Raw genomic sequence first — 22,484 nt, 5'->3', positions numbered from 1 at the left:
AGCAAGTCCTTCTTCCATTCAGCCTGGCTTCCTTATTGTTGCCTACACGTTCCACACTCATTCCTCTCTCTCCAACTTTGCTAATGCAATGCCTCTGGCTGGAGTAATTGTCCTTCTTCCCTCCATTGTCAGCTCCTTTCTCTACATCGTAGCTGTTGATTACTTCACATCACACTTCTGTCTTCTACACTCGTATTGCACTTACACTCATTAGCCTTAGTTTAGAATTTGATTCTTCAGTGACTCATATGCCCGAGGTCTTTCTCTGGATTGGGATCGTATTCTCCAGAGCAGACGCCTGCCTTTCTGTGTCTTCTGTCAAAGGCAGTGTATAGCTTGGGAGCTGCACGCTTTGTTAGTGCTGCTTGGTTCTGCTTTGTTCAGAAGTGCTTTTACTTGTATCTTGGGTGATAGAAAAGATGGTGATCTTTGTCCTGGAAAAGTTGCATTCTTCTGTTTGCTTTTGCTTGGTCTTATCTTGATTTTAACTTGGGTATCTCTTGATTTTTTTTTCTTCTTGGATGTCTCTCTTTATCCCTGTCGGTCCAGATTAGTTGTCATCATCACTGTCATTCTCTTCTTTCAGTCTGCAGGTTTATCTACCAAAGATAACTTAGGTGTGAGAAATAGAATGTTGCATCAGCATACAGACTTGGTTGCTTCAAGCAGGATTTGCAGATTGTATAAAAATCCTTCTGATGTTTTACATCTGTAAATTTATGCCAATATCATTTCAGGTAACAGAGCAGTGTCCAAAAGAAGAGCATATGAAATATGTTGCTTTAATTGTCTAATTGTAACTAGGCAAAAAATCCCTTTTCTGTCTATTTAGGAAATCTCGTTTTGGCCATAGATAAATTGATATTTTGATATTTTAATTTTTGTATTATTCGAATCTAAACTTCTTTAAGTCAAAAGGATTTTTTTTTTTTAAATTCTCTGGCTTCTTAAATTTCTTTCATCTTATACTTGTGCCTCAGCCTGTTTGGATGTAAAGAACTGTCAGCTACCAAGTCAGTGAGCCATCTTCTTTGTTCATTTTGCTGCCTTGAGCATCAGTGATCTACAATGACCTAATATGTACATAGCTTTGTTTTACATTCTTGAGGTTAGAGTTCAATAGAGTTGGCAAAAAAAATACAAATGTTTCTTTTTTCAAGACAAGTTGTGATTGAATTTGACTGGTTTACTGGTAAATGGAATAAGTTGTGACATCTTAAAATAAGTTAGTTTATTTAAGATTACACTAATGTATCTTCAGTGAATATTTTGTCTACAAATTGAAGTATCTATGGCTGAAATTAGTATACAGTCTTCTTGAATATTCCTTGCCTTTATTTAAGTATAAACATTATGTTTACTTCTCTTCAAAGAATACTATGTTACAGGGAATACTAGACTACTGTCATCCTAAAGAAATCCTTACTGTGAAAAAAGTTAAAATCCTGATTTATATTTTATAGAAACTAACAAAATGCATTCAAAACAGAATGCTTTCTTAAACTTACGTCATAGTTACTGAAATTTATTTGTGTTAATGTTTTTACTCTGTGACTTGGATTTTAGTATTTGCTTTGTGTAGAACTCTATTGAGAGTGGTGTGTGCTTTGGGTCCTGGCCCATAAGATCATCTGTGTTTTAGCCTACTATACAGAGAATGCATATAATTCAAATACAATGCAATTTCAGCAAATGTTTGTTAATATATACGGTTTGTCAGATACTAGCTATTGAGGATGCAGCAGTTAAGCAACAGCAACAACCCGACAACAACAGATTAAAAGTCCCTGCCTACATGGGGCTTATATTCTGGTGAGGTTGGGAAACAGATAGTAAATGAATAAGTATATAATATATTAGATGGTGTTAAGTGCTTTGAAGAGAAATAAATGCAGTGTTAAAGAGATAGTTAGGGAATATTGAGTGGTTGGGAATTGGAAGAAGAAAGTGTTAAAATTTTAAATAGTGTGGCCAGGGAAGGTTTCATTGAGGAAGTGACGTTTGAGTAAAAATCTGAAGGGATGATCTGACTTTCTGTTTTTTAAACATAAAAAAATATGTTTATTTTAAGAGGAAAGAGTGCTCCATGTGGAAGGAATTACGCGTCCCTTTTTAAGAGGTTAAGTTTGTTCAATTTGTTGGGACTGTTACAGTTAGGCAGGTATCATTGTAGTTTCATTCAGGCTGAAATTAGTATATCGTCCTCTTGAATAGTCCTTTGCCTTTACTTAAGTATAAACAGGCTTTTTGTTTTGACAGAATGTCCAGCAAGGAAGTAAAGACTGCTCTGAAAAGTGCTAGAGATGCAATCAGAAACAAAGAATACAAAGAAGCTTTGAAACATTGTAAGGTAACTAATATATTTTTTTTCCTTCCAGGACAGAAACAGCTGTAAGCATCACTCATTTGTAATATGTGAATCATTTCTGTCTGAATACAATGAAAGTGGTCAGGTCTGTTAGTAGAACCATTAATGTGGTTGTGCCAGGATAAGTTACTTCTGCCACTTACTTTTGTTTTTCTCTCTATTGGTAACTTGTCAAAGCCAAGTTCCCCAAACCTGAATGTCTCTTAGCTGTCTTTTGATGGGTTGTACTGTGGAACACTATTGTATCTTAGTTTTCCTTCTTTAATGGTATGTCAACGGGAGAATCCGCTTGGTGTGTGGTTGTGAGCATTAGGATTCTGAAGCTCCTTTCTGTGCTGATGGAAATGTTCGCGTCCAGAAGGAGGAACTGAAGGTGCAGGAGAGATGCAGGCTGGCAGTAGGAGAGCAGTCCCTGGGAGGGTGAGTGAGGATGGGGTCCAGAGCTTGAGAGGAGGGCCTTTGACACTTCTTCTGTCTAAACAGGCGGGAAGATAGATACAGATCCGTAGCCAACAGGTTTGTAGATTGGGTGGTGGTGGTGGGAAGATAAATGTCCTCCTCTGATGGCTCCTGTCTTCTTAGGTATAAGCTGAGGCTGAAAGAGGACTTGTATAGGAGGCTTGAGACAAAAGAAGGTATGATATAGTTGTCATTCGCTGTGAGAGAGGAAATTTATTAGTAAGGATTAGCAGGATTACCAGACTCTAGTCAATGTCCTTTTGAAAATTTCATGGCATTAAAGTGAAATCAGTGTATTCAGCTGTGTAGTTTCTTCCTTCATGTCACCCTTCTCAGGCTTGGAGATGGACGTGATGAATTCAATATATAGGTAGTAAGAAAGCTGAGGGGAAAGAGAGGCAAAGGAGTTGAGGATGTTTGCAAGGGAGTGATGACAGTGATGTGTAATATGGTGTAAGCTGGGACATGAGAGATGAGAATTGAGAAGTAGGGTGATAGTTGGAAGGAGGTGAGATTAAGCAAAAGTTGGTCATAATAGAGGTTAAAGAATTGTCACCATTGCGGTAATTGAATCGGGAGGCTAGGAGACGTACATGCTGGAAACCCAGGTTTTGGATGGCTGAGTACTGAGGATAAGTGACTGAGAGGCCTTGACGTTCATTGGGTTGTCTGCATGATTGATAGAATGATTACTGGGATTGAAGTGGAGAGGAGGAATACCCTATTTTCACTGAAGGAAAGGGGATTCCTAGGAGGTTGGTATGGTAGCAACAAGAAGGATATTTTCTAGAGTATAGCTGGTGGTTTGATCTTCAGAGGTGCTGGGGTTTTTGAAGGAGGAGGGGTAGCAGAAGAAGAATATATTACAAGTGACAAGTGTGAGCAATGGAAACCCTTGTCTTAGCTCCTGGCCTGTGATACGTGGGAAGAACGTGAAAAGAAATCAGCTGCAGCCTGTAAGATCTGTAGGGCCACAGCCACAGCCCAGTTTCATTGCGACAGAACTTGGTGCACTTCAAAGAAAGATTGAGCATAGGGACCTTGGCTGTTCAGATTGGGAGTTTTCAGTGGTTGCACTAAAGAGTTCAGGACAGTGGGAGGGAGAGAACTGAGGAAGCCTGGGGGAAATAGATAGCAGCATAGAATGAGAGTCTTAAGGGGTGAAGGATGCCCTTGAGAGGTTAGGTTTCTAGTGAGCCCAGCAAGGGTGGAGGCCATGGCAGAACTAACCCTCATACAGAAGAAGGTGGACAGGCTGTTCAGACTCATGGTAAGGAGGAGGAGGTGGCGGGGGTGCTGGGAGGGGTTGTTTCCTTCAGCACTAGACTGATCTAATACACATGTGAATCTGTTTCTGTTAATACATACAGAAGTACCACAGCCGTCTTCTTTCTGATTCACATATGAATTCCACCAAGCAGTTTATAATTTGTACCTGAGACTCAGCTGGAAAGCCAAAGATGGGGAACTAATCAGTGGCAAATGTGTGACGACTTAATATGTAGTAACCTAGAATGTTGAAATTTAAGAGAAGTTGCTCCTTAGTGTATTTGCTGTGTCTGGTCTGATTTATCACCTCCTCTGCTGGTGTGCCTGTAACTCAGTATAAGCATGCCTTTAGGCAGCCTTGTCTGACTTGTTCGGATGGAGTTGGGAGTCAGGTACTATTTTCCCTCTCTCAGAATTCCATACCTGCTTTCACTGCACTGTTATAATCATTTCTTTAAAAAGTCTGTTTCCAATCTTGAAAAACCCGGTGACTAGGCAGACAGCAGGTCCTTATTGACTGTGGGTTGACTATGGCGTTTATTGTTTGCTCCACAGTTGTATGCCAGTCATTGCCCTTGGTGTTGGGAACACAAACGTTAATAAGACTTCAGAGTTTGGAGCTTAGCTTTGGTGCTTACCTCATGGGTGCTGGTTTTTTGGGAGGTAGCATTATGGGATAGAATGGAGCTTGAGCTGTATATTGGTGACATTGCTAGAAGTGTCACGTGGCTGCACATAAGACTAATAATCTGCCTGCTTCAACTCAGAAGTGTTCTTTTTCTCTAGAATATGTGAAACCTTAAGAGCTAATTTCATTTTAGCTGGTAGTTTTGTGTTCCTTTCACTGGAACGTCTTTACTTTCCATTTCAAACTGTTTTACCTTAGTGAGTGGTTGTTACTTCTGTAAGCAGTAGCTCTCTGTATAGTTTTTGTTCTAGTTGACAGGTGTTGTTTAAACATTCATCGGCACTATTTCTTTTGAACATATTTGCTGCAGTCACATTGGAGTCAAAATACTTTCTTAGCATATAATTTCAATGAAAATATCTATCTGTTTAATATGGGGAGATGCTATCGTAGGGGAAAGAAAATACAGGAGTTGGATAAGGGAGTTGGGTACAATATGGAAAGTAGTTTTGTAAGTGACTAGTAGCAGTGTGCCGTAGAGGGTGGTAAGAATAGTCTTAATTGTGCTTTTTATACTTAGTGTTATTCTCAAGGGGCAGAGGGAGGCATTTGGCTGAGGCACAAGGATTACTTGGGCATCTCTGTAAAACATGCCTCATGTTTCAGGCCCCCTGCAGTCACTGGTCCAGTCCAACTCCCCCTCTCCTTGAGGGAACTGGGGACCAGAGAGGCTGAGTGGTATTCTAAGATCACCAAGTTAGTGGTAGATCCAGATTTCCTGACTGTTAGGTAGACTGTCTTTGATTGTTGTTTGTCCACAAGTTTCTAAAACGTAACAACCGTCTCTTTTAATTTTTTCAACCAGACAGTGTTAAAACAAGAGAAGAATAACTATAATGCCTGGGTTTTTATTGGCGTTGCTGCAGCCGAGCTAGAACAGCCTGATCAGGCCCAAGGTGCCTACAAGAAAGCTGCTGAATTAGAGCCAGATCAGCTACTAGCTTGGCAGGTATGTAGACATTCTTTTTTTTTTTGAACTATGTTATAGGAAAGAACTTTTTACAAAATACAGGTGACAGCTTTACAATAAGCATTGTGATCTCCATTTACCCAGTGTAAGAGAGAAGAAATTAAATTTATTGATCTCGTAAACTTGAAAGTTAGTTGGTGCCAAGCATGCTGTTTGCTACTATTTAACATCTAATCCAAAGGATTATTTGCAAATGTTAGGACAGAAATTGAAACATGATTATATAAATCTCCAACTTAATTATGTATACATATGAGAGACTTATCAAGAATATTCTTTATGCTTATCTGAGGGAAAAGATGGTATATTAATGTGTTTTTTAAAAAATAATATGAAAGAATTTGAAATTCTGTATCTATAAATATGAGTTACATTCTTTTTTCTTATTTAATGGTCTCTGTTTTTTACTTGGCTTCTCCAGCTTTTCATGTTTAATGACTTTGTTTCGTGTCTCAATCACATCTTAGAAACTGTGATTAATAGGAGGTAGAAGACTCTGGAGAACATGAACCTGTTTGTCTCAGGTTCACATGAACAAGAACATGAGTAGGTTGTCTGGTAACATCTCTCTGATGCCAGCTTTTATTGTGTACTGATTGGTTTAGGATATCTATCTTTATTTGAAGCAAAAATGATAATTTCCACAGAGTCCTTGGATTTCTTTCTTTTGACCATGTGGAAATAGTGTCGTGTGGTAACACCTTAGGGGTTAAAATTGCATAGCAGTTATTAAAAAAGTATTTTTTGTGTGAAATACATTTTCAAAAGTAAAGAGAATGATGAAATGAACCACTCTGGCCATTTGTTGGGGTCCAGCCTCAGCAGAGTCCAGGGATACCCTCAGGATGGATGATGTTGGCAAATGAATGAATGAATGAATGAATGACACGGGGTGACCAAGCTTCGGTTTGCGAGGCCTGTAACTTTATTTTCAAAAGAGACTTTTATACTTTGACTTGTACACAGAGGGAAATGAAAGATGCAAGGTCATGCAGAATCAGCCCAAACACTCCAGCAGTTTTGCCCTTATCGAAACCAGGATTTTTTTTTGCATACTTTTCCCATAAACAATGTTGTGTATATTATCTTCTGGCCTTGGAGGCCTGTGAACATTTTATGGCCCTCTTTTGATCAAGGCTGCTCAACCAGAAAACTTATTTTCCCTTGAAAAGAAGTGTTTTTTTCTTTATATTTCTAATCTATGTCAACCTCAAAAAGTAATAAACAGAGTTACATTTCTCACGGAGCAAAGGTGCAGTGAGTTACAACAAAGAAAACCAATTAGCTCAGAGGTCTGATGTGGTTAATTCCAAGGTTACTGCTTGTTTTTCTTAAATTCCAACTATGTTAACTAATGCACTCCCAGGTGCACAATGGATAAGGGATATGGGAACTTGGCAGCAAGCATTGGCTCAACAGTGAAATCCTACACTAGCACTGTTCTAATAGTTTTTAACTCTGTGAAAGGTTCTATATTTTTAGGCTTTCTGTGCCTTTCACAGTTGGGAGGCTGTGAATAATCATATGCATAACTGAAAGAGTCTGGATAAACCTGTCAGGCAAGCTAGAAAGCCATCAGAGGGGTTTGAATTGAAACACTCCTGTCATGTCCAGGAGACTTATTAGCTAAAGCCCTAAGTTAACTTTTTCCAGAGAAAGGTGGTCAGGGACAGCCCCCTGTTAATGTCAGAAGAGTTGGTGAAAGGCGTAAAATAGTAAGACAGACAGATTCTGGTTTTGGGGTAGATGCTCGAGCAGGTCCAGGGGTCTTTCGAGTCCTGAAGCCTTGGTTCATGGGTGAGATGGCCCAGGGAGTCCCTCGAGTCCTGAAGCCTTGCTTATCAGGTCTCCTTCACATGACTTTGTCATGGGTGGGATTTCCCGTGCTGGCTCCCAGCACCCATCATCCAGTTTCAATAAAAACCTGCTCATGGCCAGTGTTATTCCATCTGTACTTGCACCCACTCCCTCCTGCCTCCAGTTATTTGGAGGCAAATCTCAGGTGTTTTATTTCATCTGTAAACTATAATAATCTCTATCATAAATAATCTTTACAGTAGATTGTCACTTTACTTAGCAAAATAAATGTGAGCACACTAGATGTCTTTGGAAGAGTAATCACTGCTGTTTCCTCTTTTAGGGGTTAGCAAGTTTGTATGAGAAATGTAATCATATAAATGCTAAGGATGACTTACCTGGTGTTTACCAAAAACTCCTGGATCTGTATGAAAGGTAATCAGTGTGTGGGGAAAGGCTCGTTTCTTTAACCGCTTGAAGTAGAAAAAACTGATTAAAATTATATAGAAGACATTTACTGGGAATTGGAAATCATTTTTCTTTCAAACTATTGTTACAGAATCTCTTACTTGTGATAGAAACAGTAATAGTAGGGGGGTTGACTAATTTGAGAACTTTGATATTATTTTTAGTCAATATAATAGAAGATAATGTTTTTTAAACCTTTCTTTTTTATGAGAGGCTCATTTTATGAAATTTTGTTGTAGTGTGATAGAGGATATGTTCCAGTAGTATTATTTTGGGGATATTTTAATTTTTGTGTCTTAAGTCCTCAGTTTTTTTCATTAATCAGATTCAAAATCCTCTTTTTCTATTCTAAGTGTTGACAAACAGAAGTGGTGTGATGTCTGTAAGAAACTGGTGGATCTGTATTACCAAGAAAAGAAACACGTAGAGGTTGGTTAATGATTTGCTTGGGTAGTAAATTTCTTTTAATAAAACCATTACTAAAAGGAAGCGTTCATTTAGCTTAAGGAAACATTTAAAAAATTAACATATGGTACGGCATCAAAACATATGGTACAGTGCTTTGAAAACTGTAAATTGGAATTCAGGTATCATAACTTCCAAACTTTTTTGAAACTGGGCAAGGATAAATCAAATAAGTAAAAGTGTATCATCTGTAGAATTCAGTGACTCGTTTGTGGTGTCCCACTGCTGATGCTGTAAGTTGTGAGGACTGGGGCATGCAGTCATTCCTGCATGTACTCTGGTGTCTCAGTCATACTTCTCATATAAGGACTGTGTGGGTTTGCCCAATCATCCTGTTTTTTTTTAATGGAATTCATAATAGATGGAGCTCTCTGCTTTTGCAATTTTTATGTATTAGTAAATAAAAATGTTTTTATTTGTAGATTTAAATGTTTTTACTAGCGTTTCAGTATTTTAGATATAGTAACCATTTAAAATCTCCTTGATAGGTGGCCCGAACATGGCACAAATTGATAAAGACACGACAGGAAGAAGGTGCAGACAACCAGGAGCTTCATCAGCTGTGGAGGAAATTGACTCAGTTGCTGGCTGAGTGCGCTGAGGATCAGAATAATGAGACCCAGCAATTGGTACTGAGCCATGTACTCCCCACAGTTTGTATCACGAAAATTGATCATTCAGTTGAATTTAGAAAATGAAAACATGATGTAATACAGAAAAACACCGTATGTCAGACTAGATATTTTAAATTCATAGAGGCTCTTCCTGATAAAGTAAGAATTACAGGCCTACAGTTTCAGACTAAGTCTGGACAGAGTGGAAGTGGTATTCAGGGTATCAAAATTTTACGTCCTTGTATTCACAAGAATTCACACTGTATCAGTTACTTAATAACTGTGAAGAAGAAACAGTGAAATTGACTTTTACATAACTGCTGTTTCTAAAAAGTTGTACCTTAAAGGTATGTTTCTTCATATTTCTGAACTAAGAGTACTAAATTGCTTTCAGGTTTAACAATTAGAGCATTTTATTTATTTATGTATTTAATTTTTATTGAAGTATTAACTGGTTTACAGTGTTGTGTTCATTTCAGGTGTACAGCAAAGTGAATCAGTTGTTCATATCCATATATCTACTCTGTTTAGATTCTTTTCCCATATAGGTCATTAAAGAGTATTCAGTAGAGTTCCCTGTGCTAGATACAGCAGGTCCTTATTAGTTACATATTTTGTATATAGTACTGTGTATATGCCGATCCCAGTTTCCCAGTTTATCCCTCCCCTGCTGCATTTCCCCCTGGTAACTGTACGGTTGTTTTCTACATCTGTCTCTTCTTCTGTACCATTTTTTAATAGATTCAGCATGTAAGTGATATCATATGACATTTGTCTTTCTGCGTCTGACTTGACTGTCCTCAGTACGACGATCTCTGGGTCTGTCCGTGTGGTTGCAGATGGGGTTATTTCATTCTTTTTATGGCTGCGTGATAGATCATTGTGTGTATGCCTGCATCTTCTTTGTCCGCGCCTCTGTCGATAGACGTTTAGGTTGCTTCTGTGTCTTGGCTATTGTAAATGGTGCTGCATTGAGTGTTGGGGTGCATGTGTCTTTTTGCATTATGGTTTTGTCCAGATACATGCCCAGGAGTGGGATTGCTGGATCACATGATAGTTCTGTATTTAGTTTTTTAAGGAACCTCCATGCTGTTTTCCATGTGGTTGTACCATTTTATGTTCCCACCAACAGTGTAGGAAGGTTTCTTTTCCTCCACCCCCATCTCCAGCGTTTATTGTTTGTAGGCTTTTAGATGATGACTGTTCTGACCAGTGTGAGGTGATACCTCATTGTAGTTTTGGTTTACATTTTTCTAATAATTAGTGATGCTGAACATCTTTTCATGTGCCTCTTGGCCATCTTCTTTGTATGTCTTCTTTGGAGGAATGTCTGTTTAGATCTTGCACTCAGTTTTTGCTGGGATTATTTGGTTTTTCTTTTTGTTGTTGTTATTGAGCTGCATAAAGTGTTTGTATTAAATGTATTTTGGAGATTAATCCCTTGTCAGTAGTAGACTATTATATTTAAAGTGTTTATATTTAGTATTTAAATTACTTATTCCTAGCAGTATTCCTTTTTAAACTGCAGCTTTGCAAGTAATTGAAAACAATTTTTAAAAGACTATTAAAAAACCATTGATTTTGAACTGTAAATGAAAAATATTTTCATCATTCTATTTTTTATAAGTTTAAAGGTAAACTTAATTTCTTATTATAGTAAATAAGCACTCAATGTACACTTGTTAAATTGAATAGAACTTTAAAATGTTAACAATTATGGATTTTATGCAAGATTGGAAGTGCATTTCTTCATTTGTTCACTCACTCATTTGTTCCTTTAATCAGAAAGTATGGGGAAACTATTACTGTATGTCAGGCAATGTCCTAAGTGCTACGAATGAAAATATGAGAATAAGATTTTCATTAATTTGTATATTGGAGAATTAATCCTTTGTCAGTTGTTTTATTTGCTATTATTTTCTCACATTCTGAGGGTTGTTTTTTCACCTTGTTTATAGTTTCCTTTGCTGTGCAAAAGCTTTTAAGTTTACTTAAATTCCATTTGTTTATTTTTATTTCCATTACTCTAGGAGTTGGGTCATAAAGGATTTTGCTGTGGTTTATGTCAGAGAGTCTTCTGCCTATGTTTTCCTCTAAGAGTTTTATAGTTTCTGGTCTTATGTTAAGGTCTTTAATCCCTTTTGAGTTTATTTTGGTGTATGGTGTAGGAAGTATTCTAATTTCATTTTTTTGCACATAGCTGTCCAGTTTTCCCAGCACCACTTGTTGAAGGGACTATCTTATCTCTGTTGTATATATTAATTTACTGGTATATAGATTCACTTGTAGAAAGAAATTGAATGGTGACAAAATTAGGTGATTTATTGATTTCTCTTAAAACACATCTTCATGTTTGACTTCATTATTTCTTTAAAATAGTATAGGTATCAGAGGCATGCTGAAATAAGTAAAATTTAAAAAAAATCCACTGTACTACTTCATGAAAGAGAATTAATTATATTTATCATTTTAAGAATTAATTTCTAGCTGTTAAAAATAGGAAAAAAGTATTGGGGGGCAGTTATTTTCACCCTGAATGCTAGTGATACTCTGCTTCATTTGTGTTCAGAGAAAAAATTTGTCATATATTTTACATATGGATTAATTTCTTAACTATGTTTTTGAACCTGTTGTGCATGCTTGACTTTGTTAGGCTTCTTTTTTTATTTTCTTCAAAATCATTAACTTTATCAGAGCAGTAAAATTTTATTTATTTATACAGACTTTATATCATTCTTTACAAAGAGAATTTGAGATGGTGAACTATATTATGAATTTTCATTATACAGTCATGGAAATTCATTTTGAAAAATGCGTAACTTACGTAACCAAATAAATGGTACTCTTTAAAAGTGCTTGCCTTTTGTATTCAGGTATTGCTGTATTTGCTGAGGAAACATTTAGAAGGCTTCTTTTGGAATTTTCTTCAAAGTCAGTTAATAGTACTGTATAAAAAAATGATCTCATTATAGTTCAGTCATATCTCTGATTTTCTTTTACCAAAAGTATGACTTCAGAAACATTTTGTTTTTGAGATTGAAGATTTGCTATTATGAAGATGTTCCAAAGACTGTATTGGTGATTTCAGAAGGGATGTTTTAAAAGTGATCTGAGCAATAGAAGCTACACTGACCTATGAGACTACACCTCTTAACTACTTAGTAGAGAGCAGCAAGCACTTATGAGAATGTTTCATTAATGTTGTTAAGCAATTTATAGTTGTCCCTTATTTGTTCAGTGCAGTCTGTTGGCCAGTTGGAGTTGGAATGTATTCCAAGCTTATACATTTTTCCCCCTCATTGAAATTGTCAGGGCCAGACAATAAACATATCTTCCGTTACTAATTGAGGGTGTCCTTTGTATAAGCGAGTCTTCTGTGTTCAACTATTTGTTACATTTGTCACTTAAGTAAACTACAGATGATAGCTTTTTTGTTTCTGTTTCAGCTTTTAACTGCTTTTGAGAATGCACTGGGCTTATCAGATAAGATTCCTAGTGAAGATCACCAAGTGCTTTATAAACATTTCATTCAGTGTTTATCCAAAGTAAGTTGATTTTTAAAATCTCTAATATGACTTTTCTATTCTAATTAGGGAAGTATTCATAAATATATTTTACTGCTACTCAGTTTCTTTTTCTTTTTTTATTTTCAAGTTTCCTCATGAGACTGCTAGGTTGAAGAAGGCCTGTGAAGGAATGATAAACATCTATCCCACTGTACAATATCCACTAGAAGTGCTTTGTTTACATTTAATTGAATCAGGTAATTTCTTCTCTATTATATTGTGTGTCCTAGAGTTGTGAGAGTAATGTTGCTGTCAATCAAAAATTGCTTTATTGCCTGTCACATGTAAGGTATTGTTTCAGTATTTCTGGACATGAGAGGAGGTATGATACTTAGTCTTTATGCACATGAAAAGGCTAAGAAATACAGGAAAGTATAGTGACTCAGGGAATTGTGAGCCACTGAGTTCATTGTTGATTAGTAAGTTCTTTTGGAAGGTGGGAATTGGAGGTCTTGAATTTTCCATAGAAATTAGATGAACAGGAGGAAGTGAAAGATAGTCCCCATGGCATGAGCAGAGGTATGGAGCTAGGTGCAGTTTGGGGGAATAGTAGAATAGTTTTATTTGCTGTAGTAGAAAGACTAACTAAGATCTGTTTTGGTTAAGTAGTTTAGACTGTATTACATAGGGCTGTGAATGTCCTGCAGAAGATTTTGTTAATGATAAGCATTCTCAGTGTTGATGTTATATCGTATGTCAGTGTCCACAAGTACATTGTTAAATATGATAAAGTAATGAAGTTTGTGGAAGATCTGCTTTTTCAATAAAACAGCAGAATTCAAGTCAGAGAGTGTGTCTTAGTGTGTGCTCAGTGCTTTTGCTTCATGGTGTGCTTTCTCTGGGGGAAGAGAAAGAGGTGATGATGGCTAGCCTGCTGGGAGTTGCCACAACTTGCAGCTGTAGGTGTCTGTGCCTGTCAGTTTACAGGATGTTGACCATATTGGTTTTCACAGCAGCTGCTGTCCTTTTTTGCCAGGGTCTGTGCTGAATAGGTGCTTTAAAAATAACTTGAATATCACTCCTGTCCGTATCTGTATTCACCTGACACAAATAAAGTTCATCGAAGTCAGTCTTTGGGATGGAATTAACAGTACCAGTACCAGTGTGATAGTGATTGTGAGTTGGTGCAGAGCTTTCCTAAGCTAAGTTTTTTCACTTTGTTGCTGAATGAGTATATATTTGGGAATGCTTTGTTACTGACCATCACATATTCCATAATTGAAAAATGGTCGAAAATTACCGCTAAGGATAATTGAGGGAAAATTCCTGTTACAGAAATCTTATTACACCAATCTTGACTCTGCCTACTCTGGCTTCCCCTTCTAAGTCCAACTTGTACTTTTTCCCCTCTCGTGCCTGAGTTGAAATCCTGAACCCTTACCTTCAGTCTTTGATTTTTCTGCGGTGAGCAGTAAATGGATCCCCTTCTCCTTACTTTAACTGAGTCCAAGATAGATGTGGAAGAGCACTTTGCTCTAACTTGAGAAAAGCAGATGTTGTAAGTGTTTTGCGTGCTCAGTTGTGGCCGATTCTTTGTGACCCCTTGGACTGTATCCTGCCAGACTCCTCTGTCCGGGGAATTTTTCAGGCAAGAATATTGGAGTGGGTTGCCATTTCCTCCAGGGGATCTTCCTGACCTAGGGATCGAACATGCATCTCTTGTATCTCCTGCATTGGCAGGCGGATTCTTTACCGCTAGTGCCACGTGGGAAGCACAAAAGTGTCGTAGAGTAGCTTTATGAAGTATAAAGTCTTTAACATGGTATGCTGGATATATTGTACAGAAGATAGACTAGGTTGGATAGAATAAGTAATACTAAGAACAAATGAACTATAGGAACGAATGAACTGGGAATATGATAGCAACTGAAAGTAACAGGTGAATGAAGAAAATAGAGATTTTTTTAGAGGTGAAGGGAGGGAGAAATCAATTTTAATTTGGGGCTTTCCTGAAAAGTTGCACTAATATGGAATGATGGTTTGTACAAAGGTAAGTTGTTGAGAGGAGGTGTTAACGGGTGTTCAGAGGGGAACGCTCGTCAGGGTTTGCTCACGAGAGATCAGTACAAAGGCTAGTTTTAAGACTTGGACACCATTTGCATGTAGGTGGAAGGGAATGGAATGGACAACTTCAGAGGATGCCTGAAGAGCAGAAACATGTATAATGTGCCTTGTGTGGAAAGGGAGGAAGAGGGGAAAGAAGGAAATGGAGGACAGAGAAGTGAAGAGGTCAGAGAGGAAGGTGGGGGACCTCGATAAAAAGCAAGACAAAAGGCAAGGAAAGCATTTCACAAGGGGGATCAGTTTTGAGAGATTGAGCAACTAGCTTTATGATTAAGAGGCCTCTAGTAGGGCTGTCTTTTTTAATCAAAGTGAGTGAATTGAAACTTAGAACACATGATGGGAAAAGAATAGGAAGAAGTGGTGAGCAGGTATAAAGGGAAGCAATCCAGGGACAGACTTCAGTTAAGGGAGGGGAGGAGGAAGCGTGAGAAGGGGATAATAGACTTCTAGAGGAGAAGGGGAATTGCAGTGGTGCCATCTGGAAGGAGAGTTTCAAGAAGAAAGAGCTAGTTGACATTATGGACAATGCCTTGCAGTCAAGGAGGAGGATGCCTGCTGAGAGACTTTCAGTACAAGAAGCATGCTTAGAGCTTATATGTGTGGTTTTTTATTTTGTTTTGTTTTCCTCTAATAGGAAGCATAGTTCTAAATCACTCAGTTTCTTCAAATTTTAACTTGAGGCCAGTGTGTTCCCAAGATAAGCGGACTGGTTTTCTTTATCGTGTAGCCCCTGGTATCCATCCTTCAGCCATTTTTCTGCGATTATAGTTGTGATTGATAAACTCATGGCTGGAGTTCACCCTTTTGTTTCTGTTCCTGTTCAGCTATTAATGGCTCGTGCCATTCCCTCATTCTTGACCTGCTCACATGAAGATGCTCTGGCATTTCCTTTTGGAAACTAATTAAACATTTTCTTAATAGGCACATACAACCCTGTAATGTGAATTTTTCAAGTAAATATGCCTTCATATCCCCAAAAGCCTACAAAATTGTAGAAGTGGGATCAACAAGTAGTTTGCATGTAAAGCACTTATCCTTCAATTAAAAATGAACTAAAAAACAAAACCAGACAAAGAAAAAAGTAGTGTGCAGACTTTTGCCTATAAATTCAATACTTGACAAAGTATTTTAGTAAAGAGATAGCAAAGGGGTTATGCTGTTTGATTAGAGAGGGTATTGGTTTATGTGAAAAAAAAATCATTCTCAAAGAGGTTTTGAGGATGGGTAATTTGCAATGGCACCCCACTCCAGCACTCTTGCCTGGAAAATCCCATGGACGGAGGAGCCTGGTGGGCGCAGTCCATGGGGTCGCTAAGAGTCAGACACGACTGAGTGACTTCACTTTCACTTTTCACTTTCATGCATTGGAGAAGGGAATGGCAACCCACTCTAGTGTTCTTGCCTGGAGAATCCCAGGGACGAGGGAGCCTCGTGGGTTGCCGTCTGTGGGGTTGCACAAAGTCAGACACAACTGAAGCGACGTAGCAGCAGTAGCAGCAGCAATTTGCAGAATTGAAGGAGAGATCTATATCCTGGCAAAGGGGCGTGGGTTGGTGGATATTTATCCACGTGGGACAGCTTCTTTCCCTGCTGGAATGTTAGTTGTGATGGTTTGAGGAATGGACCAGTGCAGACTTGGACACGTTAGATACAGAAGGTGTAGCATTATTCTGGGGTGAGAGCTGAATAGTTAAGGCAGGACAGTAGGAAATTATGCTTAATGGTTTCTTTCTTTTTTATATTTTCATTGCTCCTTGAATCCGAACTTTCTGTATATTAAGAACTTTTGAAAATCTGGAAGGCCTCCTAAAGGCTGATCTATCCTCCCCCAGAGTACTTCAGTGCCTGCAGAATTTGCTGCTTCAACAGCAGTTAATCACTGGGTTCTTTTCCACTGAGGACAAATAGATTCCGTTCTCTTTTGTCCTCCTTTGCATGTTGAGGCTTGATGTGTTTTCAAAATGACTCCGTTTATCAAGTTTCACATATCAAGTGAATAGCTTTCACAGTTGTCACCTGATGAAATGTTACTTCATGCTAAATGACCTTTTTTGATTTATCTTGTTTTGCTTTATTGCTGAAATGGGGGAAGATAAAAAAGACTCGGTTCTTCAAACAGAAAAGAGTTTAAGATTTTGTGTTCTAGAAATATTAGAAAATCCAGGTGGAAATAAAGAAATGAGTACATGCTGTTTTTCTCCCTTCCAAGCTAGGTTATTTAAAAAAAAAAACACCTCTTTTTTTGTGATAAACTTTAGGAGACAGAATTCTTATAGCTATTACTTAGCACCTGCTCTGAACCTTTTCAGAACATCTTTTATCAGCTCCATGTCTCGCTTGCCCTGTTTATTTTTTTATTTGGCTGTGTGGGGTCTTTGTTGCAATGTTTGTGATCTTTAGTTGTGGCATGTGGGATCTAGTTCCCTGACCAGGGATCGAACCCGGGTCTCCTGCATTGGGAGCACAGTCTTAACCATTGGGCCGCTAGGGAAGTGCCTCTTACTTGCCTTATTGATAAATAAAGGTAATATTGCCAAACTGTTTTAAAGTCACTGAATCTGGAATCTTGGAATCTTTTAAATGTTAAAAAGAGCAGATAAGTAAATGATTTTCTATTCAGATTAATGAAATCTGTTTACTTTCTGGTTTTGTCTTCAACATTTGTATAGGTAGTATTTTCAATAAGAATTAGTATGGAGAAGTGGATTGAGAGTTGAAGCTGGAATATTCCTTGTCTCTTTACACAGGATCACTAGTGTTGTTATTACTGTTGATGGTTTTTGTGAACACTATAGAGAAATCCTCTAAGTGCCACTTGACCATATGTAGAGAGTATGTTCTTAAGGGCTTGACATGAATATAGTTTCCTCAAATCTCATTTTGTTTCTATAATTGTGCTCCCAGATGTTAACAAAGGGAGTATGTTAGAAAAATTCGCCTTGTTTTAAAAGGTTTTCGTGTTGTTCCTGGACTTTTGGAAACTGTTTTCATCTACTAGTCACACTTTGCTTACCCTCAGTGTAGATGGATGATCGTTGGAAAGATGCCTGACTGGCTTGTCTTCTTTTCATCCTAGGTGTGTTTTCTGTAATCAGGGCAGTGTTAATAGCCAGGATAGCCTGTCATGAATTGTGTTTTTAGGGAGTAAGAGAGTTTTGACTCAGTTGAGTAGAAATTGAAGATAAAATTTTAGTACCCATTTTATTTTTAGAATGGTGACTGTTTTTAATTTTCCATAGTAATTCTCAGCCATTTACCTATTCATAGAGTCAGCCTTTTGGGACATCTGTTATTACGGTATTAATTTTTAAAAGTTTTTCCTTTTAGCTGTGCTGGGTTTTCACTGCTGTGTGGGCTTTTCTCTGGTTGCACCGAGTGGGGACCACTTCCCAGCCGCGGTGTGAGGGCCTCTTGTTGTGGTGGTGTCTCCTGTTGTGTAGTGTGGGCCCCAGGACACCTGGGCTTCAGCAGCTGTGGCATATGGGCTTAGTGGTTGCATCTCCCAGGCTCTAGAGCAGAGGCTCAGTAGTTGTGACTCATGGGCCTTCTGCTCTGCAGCACATGGGATCTTCCTGGCTCAAGGACTGAACTCATGTCTCTTGCACTGGCAGGGGGATTCCTCACTGCTGAGCCACTAGTAAAGCCCCATAATGGTATTTTTAAAAGATCATTACAATATTTAATGAATGTCTGCCATGTGCAAGATACCGTGCTAGTCCCTATCTTTCAGAAATGACTGTGTAGTTACAGAGACAGCAAAGGCAGGGTATACCTGTCATAAAGCTAATAATACAGTTGGCATATGGTATTGGCAAATACTGTAGACTGGTGGTTCTTAAAGTATGACCTCTGGACCAGGAGTATCAGTATCACCTGAGAACTTGTTAGAAATGCAGATTCTCAGGACTAATAGCAGACCTAACTGAATCAGAAACTTTGGGAGTGGAGCTCAGCATTTTTGGTTTTAAAAAGTCCTCTATGGAACTGGAGGAATCAACCTGCCTGACTTCAGGCTCTACTACAAAGCCACAGTCGTCAAGACAGTATGGTACTGGCACAAAGACAGAAATATAGATCATTGGAACAAAATAGAAAGCCCAGAGATAAATCCATGCACCTATGGACACCTTATCTTTGACAAAGGAGGCAAGAATATACAATGGATTAAAGACAATCTCTTTAAGAAGTGGTGCTGGGAAAACTGGTCAACCACTTGTAAAAGAATGAAACTAGAACACTTTCTAACACCATACACAAAAATAAACTCAAAATGGATTAAAGATCTAAATGAAAGACCAGAAACTATAAAACTCCTAGAGGAGAACATAGGCAAAACACTGTCCGACATAAATCACAGCAGGATCCTCTATGACCCACCTCCCAGAATATTGGAAATAAAAGCAAAAATAAACAAATGGGACCTAATTAAACCTAAAAGCTTCTGCACAACAAAGAAAACTAAAGGTGAAAAAACAGCCTTCGGAATGGGAGAAAATAATAGCAAATGAAGCAACTGACAAACAACTAATCTCAAAAATATACAAGCAACTTATGCAGCTCAATTCCAGAAAAATAAACAACCCAATCAAAAAATGGGCCAATTAACTAAATAGACATTTCTCCAAAGAAGACATACGGATGGCTAACAAACACATGAAAAGATGCTCAACATCACTCATTATCAGAGAAATGCAAATCGAAACCACAGTGAGGTACCATTTCACACCAGTCAGAATGGCTGCGATCCAAAAGTCTACAAGCAATAAATGCTGGAGACGGTGTGGAGAAAAGGGAACCCTCCTGCACTGTTGGTGGGAATGCAGACTAGTACAGTGGAGAACAGTGTGGAGATTCGTTAAAAAACTGCAAATAGAACTGCCTTATGACCCAGCAATCCCACTGCTGGGCATACACACCGAGGAAACCAGAATTGAAAGAGACACTTGAACCCCAATGTTCATTGCAGCACTGTTTATAATAGCCAGGACATGGAAGCAACCTAGACGTCCATCAGCAGATGAATGGATAAGAAAGCTGTGGTACATATACACAATGGAGTATTACTCAGCCATTAAAAAGAATACATTTGAATCAGTTCTAATGAGGTGGATGAAACTGGAGCCTAATATACAGAGTGAAGTAAGCCAGAAAGAAAAACACCAATACAGTATACTAATGCATATATATGGAATTTAGAAAGATGGTAAGGATAACCTTGTATGCGAGACAGCAAAAGAGACACAGATGTATAGAACAGGCTTTTGGACTCTGTGGGAGAGGGAGAGGGTGGGATGATTTGGGAGAATGGCATTGAAACGTATAATATCATATATGAAATGAATCGCCAGTCCAGGCTTGATGCATAATACTGGATGCTTGGGGCTGGTGCACTGGGACAACCCAGAGGGATGATACGGGGAGGGAAGTGGGAGGGGGCTTCAGAATGGGGAATACGTGTATACCTGTGGCGGATTCATGTTGATGTATGGCAAAACCAATACAATATTGTAAAGTAATTAACCTCCAATTAAAATAAATGAATTTATATTAAAAAATAAATAAAAAGTCCTCTAGGTTATTCTGATATCTAGTTTAGACAATAGCACTGGATAAAATAGAGGGCGGGACCCCAGTGGTTTGCTTTTGGAGGATGTAGGGTGTATGAAACTAGGCATGTCTATTCTTGGAATTCATATTTATAGAAGCGGTAGAACGTGTTGACAGAAGGAGAATTCTTGTCTAGAAGCAGGCTTCTTTTTTCTGGCTTATTAACCAAAGTAATATTTCTTCCAGTTGATTCTCACGTTTCACCAAACAGTATTGAAGTTTTCATTCTTTAGCCATTATGAATTCTGTGAATCTTTGGCGCTAACTTGGACTTCTAAGTTAATATGTAAAATATTATTTAAGGATTATGCATTGTTGTATGTTTGGTTTTGAAATTTTTGTGTAAATATGTAAGCTGAATGGTATCATGCAAAGAATCCACCTTTAATATCTGTTGCTGAAACAGTGGTTCCATATGTGGTTTGTGACTGTCTGCTTTACATAGATACATAAGCATCAGGTCTTTTTTCAGTTAACCTGTTTTTATTTATTCCCTTGTTTATTGCTTCAAGTTGTAAATTACTGTCTAAATTACTTTTTAAGAATTTTCTTATGTGATTAAACAATTTATTAAAGTGGTGAATGGTATTCACAGTTTATTCTCAAAACAGAAGCCATCTTTTCCACCTGTTTTTCTGCTTTCCTGGGAACAGGAATCTTGAGATTGATTGTGGTTTGAGAAAATGGAAACATAACAGAACCTACAGTGTTTTCTAAGCTAATTTTTTTACCAAAATAAATTCAAAATGCAGACATTGAATGAATACTACGTAAGCTTAACTGTTAACTTACATAGGAAAAGGAAGTTTTGAAAGAATGCAAAAATGTAGTGCTGAGCTTGTCAGCCTGAGAATGTGACTCAGTCTTTGTACAGGGTACCATGCGCTGGATGAGTCCACTGCATCTGGCACCGTGGGTGTCAGTCTCTGGCAGCACATTGTTGTCCAAGGAGAAATTCGCGAAGGTTCTGTCCTTTGACAAGAATTCCTTCATCTAACAACCAAAATTGTTACTGCTGAGTAGAAAAGGGAGACCTGGTGTCAAGCGGTGGCTGAGTCTTAGCATTATGACAAGTAGCCATAGGTTTCTTGTTTGAAACCTTGAGTATGACAGCAGGTTTGGTTTACTGATACTGCTGTGACTAAAGTGGTTTCTACTTCTGGTATTTAAGAAGAAGAAGGAACATGATTTTTTAAAAATGAAATGTTAATATTTTCTAGATTCGTTGATCTATTTAAGTTTTGAATTCCTGGAATCAGAATGTGGAGGTGTATGTAGAAGACAGCTTTTGAGATTTAAGTTTTCAAAAACTTAAATCTTAAAACGATTTATGGTGCATAGGTTTTGGCACATATTGGTATATGTATGCTAATAACTTTTTCTTTTAATTCCAGGAAGTCTTACTGATGAGGGAGAACAATATTGTTGTAGACTAGTGGAAATGGATCCCCAAAGTGGCGCAGGTCTCATAGGTTTAGGCATTAAAGCATTACAAGACAAAAAGTACGAAGATGCTGTTAGGAACTTAACAGAAGGTAAGTGTATGGTGTGCAGTGTATAACATGAGGTATAGGTGTTAGTCAGCAGTTATTTATCTTTGGGCCTTTCTTTAAGGAATATATATATTTAGGATAGAAGCAAAAAAATGTACATACATATTCTGAAGTCTGCTTAAGTTTGAATTCCAACTCTGCCATTCACACATTTCAAGACCTTAGGAAAGTTCATTAAACTCTTTGTGTCTTATTGTTTTTATCTGTAAAATAAAGATAATGTCTCCATCCTTAGGAGGCTTTAATTTAGTCTTGCCCAGTATGATGTTTCTGGATGAACTTTCATTCAGATTGAGATCTGAGTGACAGATAGAAAGCCTGGCGGTAGGGAGGGTGCTGCGGGCTGAGAGTTGAGATAGGCTTAGATGAGAGAAGAGCTGGCATTCGTGGCACTCAGGGAGATTGGAAAAGGAAGTCTGAGAACAATTGAGGCTGGAAAGGGGCCTTGTAAACCTTGCTAAGGAGTTTGTGTGTTATCCAACTGGGAACCATTGGAAGGTCTTAAGTATAGGGGTTTCATAATCCCATATGTATTTTTAGAAATATTCTGGCTACAGTGTAGAGAATGAATTTGAGTAGAGGGCAAGCACTTGCAC

The 22,484-nt window shown here is 38.0% G+C and overlaps 1 protein-coding gene across 1 annotated transcript in view; it reads left to right on the top strand.

The window, feature by feature from the left end:
* The window catches only part of SKIC3 (SKI3 subunit of superkiller complex), a 101,758-nt gene that overhangs the window by 9,794 nt on the left and 69,480 nt on the right, over positions 1–22,484 (top strand). The window contains exons 3-10 of the mRNA XM_052643318.1: positions 2,260–2,350; positions 5,590–5,733; positions 7,895–7,986; positions 8,373–8,448; positions 8,973–9,113; positions 12,545–12,643; positions 12,753–12,861; positions 21,730–21,870. Of these exons, the coding sequence (XP_052499278.1) occupies positions 2,261–2,350; positions 5,590–5,733; positions 7,895–7,986; positions 8,373–8,448; positions 8,973–9,113; positions 12,545–12,643; positions 12,753–12,861; positions 21,730–21,870 (892 nt within the window). The 5' untranslated portion in view covers position 2,260. The remainder of the gene's footprint in view (positions 1–2,259; positions 2,351–5,589; positions 5,734–7,894; positions 7,987–8,372; positions 8,449–8,972; positions 9,114–12,544; positions 12,644–12,752; positions 12,862–21,729; positions 21,871–22,484) is intronic.

This window comes from Budorcas taxicolor, chromosome 7, assembly GCF_023091745.1.
Source record: "Budorcas taxicolor isolate Tak-1 chromosome 7, Takin1.1, whole genome shotgun sequence".
In the NCBI taxonomy this organism is placed as follows: domain Eukaryota; kingdom Metazoa; phylum Chordata; class Mammalia; order Artiodactyla; family Bovidae; genus Budorcas; species Budorcas taxicolor.
This window is presented reverse-complemented; position numbering and strand designations above follow the sequence as displayed.